The sequence below is a fragment of the Calidris pugnax genome, unplaced genomic scaffold, assembly GCF_001431845.1.
Source record: "Calidris pugnax isolate Ruff unplaced genomic scaffold, ASM143184v1 scaffold17, whole genome shotgun sequence".
In the NCBI taxonomy this organism is placed as follows: Eukaryota; Metazoa; Chordata; class Aves; order Charadriiformes; family Scolopacidae; genus Calidris; species Calidris pugnax.
The window spans coordinates 3,176,790-3,188,862 of record NW_015090794.1 but is presented as its reverse complement, the minus strand read 5'-3'; the positions used below and the strand labels follow the sequence as shown (position 1 = coordinate 3,188,862).

The 12,073-nt window shown below is 50.2% G+C and overlaps 1 protein-coding gene across 1 annotated transcript in view; it reads left to right on the top strand.

The window, feature by feature from the left end:
* Positions 1-12,073, top strand: part of PKD1 (polycystic kidney disease 1 (autosomal dominant)) — a 98,614-nt gene that overhangs the window by 43,147 nt on the left and 43,394 nt on the right. Inside the window, exons 4-11 of the mRNA XM_014936391.1 lie at positions 487-656; positions 2,785-3,453; positions 3,763-3,946; positions 7,657-7,871; positions 8,914-9,026; positions 9,109-9,235; positions 10,126-10,403; positions 10,884-11,633. Coding sequence (XP_014791877.1) covers positions 487-656; positions 2,785-3,453; positions 3,763-3,946; positions 7,657-7,871; positions 8,914-9,026; positions 9,109-9,235; positions 10,126-10,403; positions 10,884-11,633 — 2,506 coding nt within the window. The remainder of the gene's footprint in view (positions 1-486; positions 657-2,784; positions 3,454-3,762; positions 3,947-7,656; positions 7,872-8,913; positions 9,027-9,108; positions 9,236-10,125; positions 10,404-10,883; positions 11,634-12,073) is intronic.

Genomic DNA, 12,073 nt, shown 5'->3' with positions numbered 1-12,073 from the left:
CCAAAGGCTATAATTTGGATCAAGCTTAGCTGCAATTAAAGTTTCCATCTTTTCATTAAACTGCCACATGGAAAGATTATCATTGACTTTGCATTTCTTTTTTGACACATCAATTTTATTCTCTTAGCTATTTTTTAATGGAGCTGTAAATAGTCTCCCTTAGCTGGAGAGGCTGCCATTACATCCAATGGCTGTTAGATGGCAGACTATTTTAAATATAAGATTGTGTCTGTAATTTGCTTCTAATTGCAACAATTATTTGTAGAGTGAAAAAAGTACTTGGAGTGCTTGCCTAATTCTAGCCTCTAGAAAAATCATGTTAATTATTGCTTGATTCCCTATTCATTAACTCCCCTCGTGGTTCTTTCTGAAGCATTTTGGTGGAGTGGCACAGATGGGAACAGTGAGGGATCTGCACGCTGCTGTAATTAACACTGAGCACATGTCAAGTTAATGCCTAACTTTTCTCTGATCTCCCTGTTGCAGAAACTTAAGTTGGAATCCATTTGTTTGTGACTGCAAACTTTCCTGGTTGCCCAGTTGGGTGGAAGACAGAAAAGTGAGAGTTATTCAGGCGTCAGATACAAGATGCGCCCACCCTCCTGAGGTGGCAAACCTTTCCCTCTTCGATGTCTTGTTCGTCAATGCTACTTGCGGTAAGGAAACGCTGCGGGCTGTGGTGGGGGAGATGACTAAACCAGTGGAAGCGATGGGCCCAAGGGCAGCTGGGGATCACATCTAGATCTCCTTAGGGCACAACTCACCAGTTGAATCTAATTAAGGAAGTAACGGTAGTGTATGACTGTACCCTGATGCCTCAAGGATTGAGTCGGTCACACCAGGGCTGGGATCAGCAGACTTATCATAAACCAAGCTTCAGGCAGCCATCAGGTGACACTAGCTCCATGACCGCCAGCCTTAGGCTTTCATTCACTTCAAGCAGTGAAGTCTCATTGGAGCTGATGGGACCTGAGGACATGCTAAGTTGATTTTTACAGGTGACAGGGCTCCACGGCAGGAGTGTTGAATGAACACTGCCCTGATCTACAGCCCATTGCCTGCTATGGGTGCATTTTTCTGTCCACCTGGGCAAGAAGAAACGTAAGGCGGTGTTTAAGTGGAGGGTGGGAAGGGGGAGCCCTAAGAAAACTAATCCTGCCTGGATGCTCATCTCTCTCTGAGTAAGAGAGAGGGAGAGAGAGCGAGTGCTCCCCGTGATAGGCACCAGGCATCTCCTTTAATGTGTGATGGGAGGATGTAGTGAGGAGGACTGAGGGAACTAGCACTGGTGGGAGCCAGTTGAGTTGCCTGGTGAAGTGCAGTGCTCCCCCGGGGCCAAAACTTGGGTGGTGGTTACTCCTCTTCCCCCAGCAAAGTTACCCCATCCCTGCAGCACCTCCCTAGCGCGCTATTAGCCTGCTGCTGGAATTATCAAGTGGAATAACACCAGCACTGTTATTCCCCTTGATAATTAGTTGTTTTCCTCTTGAATTACTTTAAGTTGGTGTAGAAACAATATCGTAAAGCTGTCTTCTGGGTAATTCATTGTAATGGGAGTAGGCTGGGGACAGTCTGCCAGCTACTGATGGTTGTTACTGACCAGCAGGGAGTGAAGAAGTATGACCAGGCTGGTGTTAAAAAGCAAAGTAGTTCCCATGCTGTGGTCCTCCTCACGGGACTTTTCTTAAGAAGAAAAGTGCCTCAGTGTTTGCAGGAAGGCCGTGGAGAAAGCTGGACAGTTTGATGGATTTGATGTGGGAAGATCACGCAAGGCCGGAGCTGTTGAGATGTTTGGGGGGAGATGTTGTAGCAACCAGCAGAAACAGAGGAGCAAACATGGCTCGGTTGCGTGGGCAGAGCTGGAGAGGAGGCCAGGCCGTCCCAGCTGGGCCGCGGCTGTGCGAGCGGCAGAGGCCCTGCCTGTGTCTTTGTGGCAGAGAAATGTCCCACCCCTTGAAAGCCAGTGAGGGGGAAGTAAACTCAAGGGAATGAGCTGTTGCTCTGAGAATGGGGCTGTTGTGGTTGCCATCGTTGTACGTGCCTGCATGTCCATGCACGTGTGTGTTTGTGCTCCCTGTAGCCCGGCATGTGTTGTTTCTCTGCATCCTTCCCATACGTGTGCATCCTTCCACGCCCCTTGGGTGCAGGCTGTGTGTGGCATTCCCCTCTTTTCTAGCACCAGATTCTGCCTGCAAGTAGGTGGGAAGCTCTTGGCTCTCCCTGAGGAGAAAAGTGGCTACAGTGTCTGCCCAGCTTCAGCGTGGGCCTGATGGAGAGCCTGGTGGCATTTCCCCCGTGCTCCCGATGTGCCGCTTTGTCCAACTGTGTTTGGTTATAGCCTTGCTTCTGGAAGCCCTGGGCAGCATGCAGTGAAACATGCTGCACCAAATCAAACCAAGGTACAGCCAAGGGACAACCTTTGGTCTTGGTCATACTTGGTGGCTAGTTCTTTGGATTCTTTTGAGGGTCAGACTCAGTGGCTCCATATCCCACGGGACTGCCAGGCTCTCCAAAGACCCTTTTTATTTGCTGAGTGTTGTTGCTCCATAAATATGTGCAACTGGCTTGTTATTTCTGTCATCATTAATTAGCACAAAGAGTTTGGAAATCATTTCTGAGGGATTAAAGACTTCCCAGGCAAGTCTCAAAAAGGAAATGCTTGGAATAGGAGCTGCCCAGGAGAAGTCCATTCCCAGGGGTGTAGGGTGGTGTCTCTTGGAGGGTTTCACCAAACCATGGCTTCACAGTGTTAATTTACAAGAGGATCTTCTGTTCTTTCTGCAGGAGCTCAATACATAACGTGTCTGACAGGCAACCACACGGAAGGGACTGAACTTGTCATCCTCTTCACGTCTGTTCACCCTGGGAACCTCAGTGAGGAGACCTGCAGTGCCCTCTGTTATGCCGAAGACCAGGAATATGGAGGTTTCAGCACCCAGGGGCAGTGTTTGTGTGGTACTGCCCATGAAACAAACTCTTCCTCTGGTTGTTTGCCATTTTGCACTGAAGATTTGTCCGAGCAGGCCTGTGGTGGCCCCTCACTCATCCCCTCTCCCTTCCAGGCACAGCTGCTTGTGTCTTTCACAGGACTCCAGCCCCGGTACAGCCTACACCAGGCTGTGCTCTTCAATGTCAGTATTCCCATTGCTGTCAGCACTTTACTGTGGGAATTTGGGGACCAGACGGAGGTTCTCAACACCACTGAAAATGCAGCTGTCCACATGTATGCCTTACCTGGGCAGTACAACGTCACTGCCACTATCTTTGTGGGCACCAAGGTCTCATACGGGCAGGCAGAAATTGAGGTGGTGGCTTCACCCCAACAGTTAGAACTCCAGTGTCCTTCCTTGGTCAAGACAAATGAGAGTCTGGACATATGGATCCGCAACAGAGGTGGCACTGGCCTCACGGTGTTGTATGGTATCACTGCAGAGGCTGGAGAGCTGGGCAAAGGTAAGCAGGGTTGACTGGGTGGGTGCTGGGTAAGGAAGGGGTGGCATTTGGCCTTTCCTTTCCATTCCTTCTCAATGAAGAGTAAAGGAATGACTCCTTTGGGTACTCCTTCCTTCCCTGACTAACCAGGCAGTGTCTTGCACTGTCCTGGGCCAAGAAGGCAACTGCACAGGGTGCAGTTCAATAGTGATGGGGATTTATGGGCTTCAAAAGGGTCGGAACATTTCTGGAACCTTGCTCCTGTGATTAGGTTGGGGCATGTGGGCCCATAGAAAGGACATCATGCTTGTGTTCTTCTACCTCATGCAGCAGTTCATCCCATGTGTCCCCCTGATGGCTTGGTTTTCCCGGGCAATAACCACTGCTATCAGCTGGTGGTGGAGAAGGCTGAGTGGCTGGAGGCCCAGCAGCACTGCCAGAAGCATGGCAACGGAGAGCTGGCTTTTGTGAGCAGCCCTGAGATCCAGAGCTTCTTGGTTGCACATGTCATCAGGTAAGCGAGCAGGGGAAGGGTTAAGATTTCCTAGGGACAGGTCTTGTGTTCCTGGGGTCACATCAGGACAGGGGGTCCTGCTGAGCAGGCAGCCCTGTGCAGCCAGTCAGGCTGGAGAGACATGTGGGTCCAGGCTGAGTCTGGGGAGATGGTACGGGTGAGGCTGCTGGACAAAGAGGAGGAACAAGCAGAGCTTGAGCCCTTGCTGAACTTGGCTTCTTTGCTTAAAGGCTGTGGAGGGAAGAAGAGGAATGGGGCAAAAAGGCTGGAAGTCAGAACTGGGAATAGTGAGATGGCTGCTGGTGGGCATCTTGTACCCTACATTTGTGCCTGTGGGTGCATCTGAAATGGTTCAGAGGGGTGCAGGCTCAGGAGCAAACGGGGCTGGGCTGAGCAGACCTTCCACCTTGGAGTTCAGCAAAATTTGCAGACTCGGTTTGGGCGATGGAGAGGGTCAGGTGCTCGTGTCCAGAGCGTGCTTAGCTGCTAGGCAGGGCCTGAGGGTGACCTTGCAACCAGCTCCCTCCATCAGCAGAATTACACCGTGGCATCCAGCAGCCACTCTAGCAAAGCCCAAGCCAGTGCTGCAATCCTGCCTCCCAGCTGGGATCCTGCTCCCTCCCAGACATGGCTGCAGCCTGAAGCCCAGACCTCTTCCACTCTTCTTTTCACCTCCTGAGAAGGAGCAGCGCTCCTCTCCGAGTGTCAGGCTCCAGCACCATCTGTTCCACCTCAGGACTTGGGCTTTATAAACAGAGAGCACTGGAAGTGTCAGCCTTTGATTAAATCCGCCCCTCTAAGTGCCCTTTCCACAACCAGCCGTCTTGGGGGGAGGACGACCAGGAGAGCTTTCAGGGGCCTGACAGCTCTTGTCAGCGCTCCCAGATGCAGATGTTGGAGATGGCCTCTTAATAAACACAGCCCAGAAAGCACATGTGAAGGGAGCAGCTGCTGGTGACGTAGGCTTTGAACAGTCCTCCTGAAGGTCTGACAGCCCTTTCTTCCCCGAACTCGTGTCCTTGCCCCGTTCCCTTTACTCTGGGATTTATCCTGAGATTGCAAACATGTGGTTCCTGCTCCAGGGAAGAGGAATCTGTCCCCTCCCGCGGGTTAGGGACTGGTCACTCGATGCACTGATTTATCAGGCCTTGCGTGCAGGGCTTGTGATGGACTGCAGCGCAAGGAAATCATGAGACCTCAGAAGGGAATGAGCCGCCCAAGCTGTTTCCCAGCTGCTGCCCCACGTTGCTCTCTTCCCCAGCCCCCATTATTTCATGTATTTATTTTAGTAATCCATTCAGATAAACATGAATGAGGCAGTTCCAGGATGCGATTTCCCTGGCGATAAAAGACAAATCAACTGAGCTGCAGGTTTTTGGAACATGCAGCCTCCATAGTTTCTTGTGGGAAAATGACAGAAGCAGAAATCTGTTTCCCATTAGAGCACGCAGCAGCGAGGACCGCTCTCTCCTGTCATTTGATGGCCTCCCCAGGAGCAGTGTGTGCTGGGCTGGTCCCCTCCCCACCTCCAGAAGCAGAATGCTCCAGCCCACACCCCTTCCAGGGGACCCCTCTTTCCCCTCTGAGACAGCTCAGGGAGCCCCTCTCCCCTTCCCAGCCTCCTCAGGCTTCGTTCTGCTCCTGCTGCCCCAAGCAAAGCAGCCTGGTCCTTCCTCAGAGGCAGAGGGATGCTCACATTTTGCTTCAGAAAAGGATGTCTGGAGTCTTCTTGTTCCTCTCTGCGAGGTAGTGGCCCAAGCAGTGTGGCAGGGGTGGGAAGCAAGCCAGCAAGCCGCCTTCTATTTTTTCATATATTTTTTTTTGATGATTTGCAGTTAGATCATAGCTGGAATTAGAAAAGGAAAATCTCTATCGAGTTTTACTGATGGCAGCAAACAGGCGGTTTCCTTGCCTGCTCTCCCTAATCCCCTGCCAGTGGTTCGGGAGCAGAACGCAGCGGTTATTTATTTTTTTTAATCTTATTTGCAATGAAAACTACTGATTCACGGAACAGTTATTTTCGTCGTCGTCTTTCAGCATGACCTCATTAATCATTTCATCTGGCGTGAGCCTTGTGGTGGAGAGACACCAATTATCTCCCTCCTCTGCCTTTTGCAGAGCAGTTGTACCACCCCGGGAGCACACTGGAGCAGAGGGGCAAGGCCTCCGTAGCAGAATGGATTCCAACCTGCAGGAGGGAGCATGGAGAAGGATCTGGGGGGCTTTGAGGGTGCATGATGAGGTTGTTCCCCCCCCAAGAAGTTAATATGGAACAAATGCCTCACTTTCTGCTGGGTGCGATTAGAAACAGTCGTCCAGGCTGTTTGTGGCTATGAAAGATCGCTCAGCACTTTCCAGCAGAAGCTCTGCTGGGATTCAACCAGTTTCCAAATAGGGAAGGGACATTTCATCTTCCTAATGGCAGTTCCTTGTCTATGTGGGGTTCATCTGCCTGCAGCGTTTTGGCTTCTGCTGCCAGTGTCTTGTCCCCCCACGGCTGGTGCCTTCCAGCGGTGGCTGAGGGTCTCCCAGCAGCTGCATCAAAGATTTGAACAGGAGCTCCTGGACCTGGCACCATCTGAGGCTTAATCCTGCGCTGGTGCCAGTTCCACTTGCAGTGGAGAATTGATGAGTGGCAAATTCCACATGTCTGCGGAAATAAAGCGAAAGTTTTCTGAAAGACACAGCTTTTTTGGGCAGTTTTGTCTGACCATACCGTTCCTCTTAAGTCATGACTCAATACGGGGCTTAAAAAGTGTCTGTGCCTGTCATTCAAACTGCAGTGCAGGCAGGCTATTTTACAGATGGCTCTCCTAAGGGGGATCTGAGGTTCAAGTCAACCTGCTGGCACTTCTTAATTTGCAGATAGTCCCCCTTCCCTGTATTGTGTGGGGTTTACTCTGCCATGGGGGAGCTGGTCCCAGCCCTTCTCGCACCCGCCATCAGCCCTCCGTGCCCTCTTGGAGGGGAGGCCAGGCAGCACGGTGATTTTAATAAACATATGGATACGAAGGAAGCAACTCCAGCTTGGGGAAGCAGAAGATGTGCAGTTAGAGGGACTGCTGGGAATTTCTGAGAGCAATAAAAAACTCGTGGTTGTCCTCTCCAGCCAGTGCCATCTCATTACCCTCTCTGATATCTTTGCTGTACCATTTGTGGCTGGCGTGAATCAGTGCTTACCAGTATGTCACGAGCTCTGTGGTGCTGACAGAGCCTTTAACTGGGTCCTCGTGCAACTTGAGTGGGAGAGACTGGCATTTTGGGAATGGGCTGACTCAAGTTGTGGGGCAACAGTCATCAAGGTCTGACTCAGCCGCACACAGCGACCCCCTGAGCTGCTTCTCCCTCCTAGCTCCGCTGCACAGTAGCGTTGGTGTGGATTGCTCTGTCTGCATCATTTTGGCTCAGTATATTAGAGGGCAGGTGGCTTTCTGTAGCCCTTAGGACAGAGGTTTGAAGGGCTGGTAGCCAGCAGGATGGTGTGCCCTGAAGGAGTTGTTATTGAAGAGCCAGGTTCTGGTGGTAGAATGGATTCTGAAATCCTTTAGTAACTGAAAGGCTCCATTAACTGCAGGCTGTGACACCCAGATGAAGCTGTTGTTGTTATTATTTTCATAGAGAACCATAGATGGCATCTGTCCCAGATCTTTCTAATACTCATGATTTCCTGAAATCCTCCATCCTCCCCCCCCCTTCTTTTTTTTTTGAAGGAGCCTCGATGTCTGGATTGGATTCAATGATTTTGCAAGCACTGGAGCGCAGCAGAGAGGCGAAGGATTTAATCTGGAGAGCTGTCAGAACTGGCTGCCAGGAGAACCCCATCCATCAAACGCTGACCACTGCGTCCGGATGGGCCCAACGGGCCAGTGTAACACAGACCTGTGCATGGCCAAGCACAGCTACGTCTGCGAGTACAAGCCAAAAGGTGGGCTCTGCTTCTCTTCTACTATCCACTGGCATCGTGGGCAGGTGGGCATCCTGCTCGCTGGCATGTGCCAAGGAAAAATAGGGCTGCATGGAACGGGTCATCCGGAGCATCATCCCAGATCAAGAGGGACTGGCAGCAACCACAATATTCCTGAGAGAGACTGATAAACTTTCAGAAACCTGGCCTCATCCCAAAGGGAAGAATTTGGTCCACTCCAGTCTTTGCCATTGATAGGTGTAGAGAGAGGGGCGAAGCTCTGAGGCAGAGCTTTGGAAATATCTTCTCTCTCTTATTTGAGAAGTCTTCTGCTGCCAGGATGAGGCTGTGGTGCTCTCTTGGTGACTCTTGCTGTCTTTCTGTGGCATCTTGTAGTTTGTGAGATGTCGGGATCTTGTGACTTAAAAGACTATAGGGTCTGGGAGATCACTGGGTGAGCTTTTATCTGGTGTGTGCTGTGCACGTTTATGTTTATGAACCCTCCTAAATCTCCCAAAGTAGTGTAGGGAGTAAGAAAGAGAAGAAGAAGGGACATGAAATAAGGGAGAAGATTTAGGTAAGAAGGAAAATCAGTGCTAGAGAGAGAGCCCACTGGCCCTGATTGTGCTCAGTCCCGAGCACCTGACCTGGCTATGAAAGAGCCAGAGGTGTTTGCTGCTGGTGGAAACATTTCCCACAAAGTCCAAGGGGACAAGGATGGTGGGGAGTGCCTCTTGTGCTCAAAAATTCAAAGCAAATCGTGGGGTGTTGGAAAGGAGAAGTATTTGCAGAGTTCCTAGAAGTCCAAATTGCTGAGAACTGCAAACGCAAACATTACTTGTGCAGGATGAGAAAGAAATCAAAACACTTGTAAGAAGAAGAAGGAAACTACAGGATTCCAGCAGCTACTTCTCCAGTAAAGCTGGAGTTACGGATTCCTGAGTGGTCCCAGCCCTGCTGCCGCTCTGCAGCACAGTGTGAGCAAGCATGAGCAGGGCTGGGGAATAGCTTCAGGCCTTGCTGAGTCTCATGAGCTTTGTCCAAATATTTCCTTTGTAAACAGGAGTTCTCTTAAATGCCGAAAACTTCTTTGTGGGAGACCCTGTGTTTGACACACACGAGGCTGTGAAAAATGTGACAGAAGATGTGCTGTCAGCTCCGTGGGAAGCTGGGGAGGTAAGAAGGGTTTGTTCATCCTGCTGTTGCAGAGGGAGCCCAGGGAGACACAGGCAGGTGAGAACCTTGTTTGTTTTTGCAGGTGATGGTGTTCCCTGAGCTGGCATTCAGGCACGAGGGATATTTGACTGCCCTGGAGTTTGTGACACAGGAACTGCATCAACCCGTTCAAGTGAGGTTCCAGCTGCACAGACCAATAGATGGAGAAGGTGAGGCACCTCCTCTCAACACTTCTGGTGTTGTTAGAGCTGACGCCATCAGGGCTATGTCAAACTGAGTGTGTATGGCCTTCACACACAGAAACTTTGAAGCCTTAAAAGCCCAGGGATGTGGTTTAATTTTTTGAGGAGACTCAGGTGCAAAATCTGCAGGTATGGCTGGACAGCCTGAGGTTGTCTTGAAGAAGTGGTTGTCCTGGAAAAATTAATAGAGAGAGGAACCTGTCTAAATGAGTGAAGAAAGTGTGTAGAAAGAACATAAAGCACATGTAGAAGTGAATTAATCTTCTGAGTTACACTTTGATACTTTGGGAAGACATGACACGTCAAATGGATATGTCTTCTGGTCCATCTGGCCCCACAGGTTAACAAGGAAAAACGTTTTCCTGAGCCTATTTCTTCCTGATGAATGAGATAATCTAATAAGCCTTTTATTCCTTGTACAATAGCTCAATAGTCACAGTTTTGGCAACAATTAATTTTGCAGCAGAGTGTTTGTTATAGCCATAGGGTTGGCTGGTTACAAAAGGATATTTTTTGACACTGAAAAGCTCATACTTTGACATGAAAGCATTAACTTCAGAAAAGTTGCTTAATGTGTTTTCAGTGTTAAAGCCAGCTCTACTTTTGCTTGGACTCCCTTTTGCTTGAACATAGAGCTCTTTTAGATTGCAATTTGGTGCGTTCTCACTGGAAAAGCGACTAAGTTTGTTTATAACAATCTTTGTGCCTTTGAGAAATTTTCCTATAAAACAGGACGTTGGTCTTACGTAGTACCAGGATGCGTTGCAGTTGCAGCTTTTACCAAGAGTGGAGAGAAATGGTGAATTTGGAGCAAAGAAGTGCACTAGGAGTGTTGCTTTCTCTTTCACTTCTTCCAGACCACCAGGAGGGGAAAAATGCTACCGAACCATTCCATGCTGCTCAGGATGACGGGAACTGGACTCTACTTGAATGTCCTCCTGGTTTCCAGTGGTGTCATTTGACTAATTTGTGCTCATCATTAAACAACTGCTGCAACGCGACCGAGTGTGCCAACAGTTCTCTTGCCAGCAGCCCTACCCCCACTTCCCTTCAGCACAATGAAAGCCAGCTCAGCTATGAACTCATCAAGGAATTTCTCTTTACAATACCAGCTGGCCCTTCTTCCCAGTATCTGGTCAGTGTTTATTAGCTGCTGTAACCAGTGAGTAGGTGGGGCACTTTCCTCTTGAGTGCTTTGGGTAAATAAAGAATTGTTCCCAGTTTGCAGATGGAGATACTGTAGTCCATTCAAATGAAATGACTTGCCCAGTGTCACACATGCCACCAGTTTCTATCTTCCCTGCTCTGAGCCATGGACTCCTTGCAGTAACCCATGGCAATAGCAGAGTTGGTCAACGGGTTGTGCAGAGTCCCTGGGCTATTCCCATTGCACTTAGAAAGTGGAGATAGAGCATCAAACTAACTTCCATGTTCGCACGTTTGATCCAGCGTTGCCAAGGAGAGCAGGGTGGTCTCCCCGTGCTGTGTTTGGATCTGCAGCTTTTCTGTTGGTTTCCACTTGGCAGTAAATCCAGTTGTCTTGCTTAGGCAAGGGTTGGGTGCTGGGTGTTTTTAACTTGAGGCATTGATCCAAAAACCTCTCCTTTCTCTGCAGGTCACATTCAGGAAAGAAAATATTTTTGTCAGGGCTGAGGATGTCTTCAGTATCCAGCACAATGCAGGCTTGGGCTCATTCCTCCAGTGCCAACCAAGTACCACATCCCCGTACAGAACCAACATCTTAACCATGAACTCTTCAGAGTGGGCGCTTGGCCTGTCTGATGGCTCTGTCGGTGCCACCTGGATGAACAGCACTGTTTGCTCTCTCCGAATTCGTTATGCTGAGGAACAGCTGGTCCCGGTGATCACCCCTCACAACGCGGGGCTGGAGCATCCAGGTCGCTACACGGTCAGAGCCAGTGTGGACAATGGGGTCTTCAGCGCCAATCTGTCTTGCAGTTTCTGGGTGGCTTCCTGGGTGTCAGGCCTGCGTGTCATCTACCCCGCTCCTCAAGGTGGCAGGGTCTACCTACCATCCAACCACACTACCCTGGTCGTCAAACTCTCCTCAGGGTTGAACGCGACAGCTCGCTGGCTGGGAGACAACCACACCTTCCCCTTCGAGGGGTCCTGCCCAGTGAGTGTTGCACGGCTGACGGCAGAGTGTGCCAGGGAGACCAACGACACCTGGTTTGCTGTGGTCACCCTGAGCAGCCTCAAGGAGGGGGTGAGCACCCACGTGCTTGTTGCGGAGAACGCCATGAGCTCCCAGAACATCACCATCACAGTGAAAGTGGAGGAGCCCATCCGCGGGCTGCGGGCCACCCCTGATCCTGAGAGCAGAGTCTTGCTAAATACACGAGTGGTGAGTGATTACTGCTGCTTTTAATTCATCGGTAGTGTTTTTAGCCTTTCCTGCTGACAGTGTTTGGCTCCCAAGGAGGGGTTGGTCTCCACACCAGTCAGGTATAGCACTGCTTGCTGCTAATGCCAGCTCCCGGGCCACCCAGTCGGCGCTGCTGCGGGCACAGGCATGTGGCAGAAAGCTCTGATGCTCTCCTGCAGGAAGGCAGCCCAGTTGTATGTTCACTTTAATTCCCTCAGACGTAAGGCAGCTCCTCCTGTGAGGGGGATACTGGCTTTCCAGTTCTACAGAAAACTGGAAGCATTATGAAAGTCCAGGGTTTACCTTCCTTTCACTTGTCAAGGTAGTTATTCCTTTGGGTGTTTAGGTTTGCTCTACTAAATCCTTACCTCAGCTGGCTGAAGCTATAAAAATGTTTCATCCATCCATCAAAGTCTTGG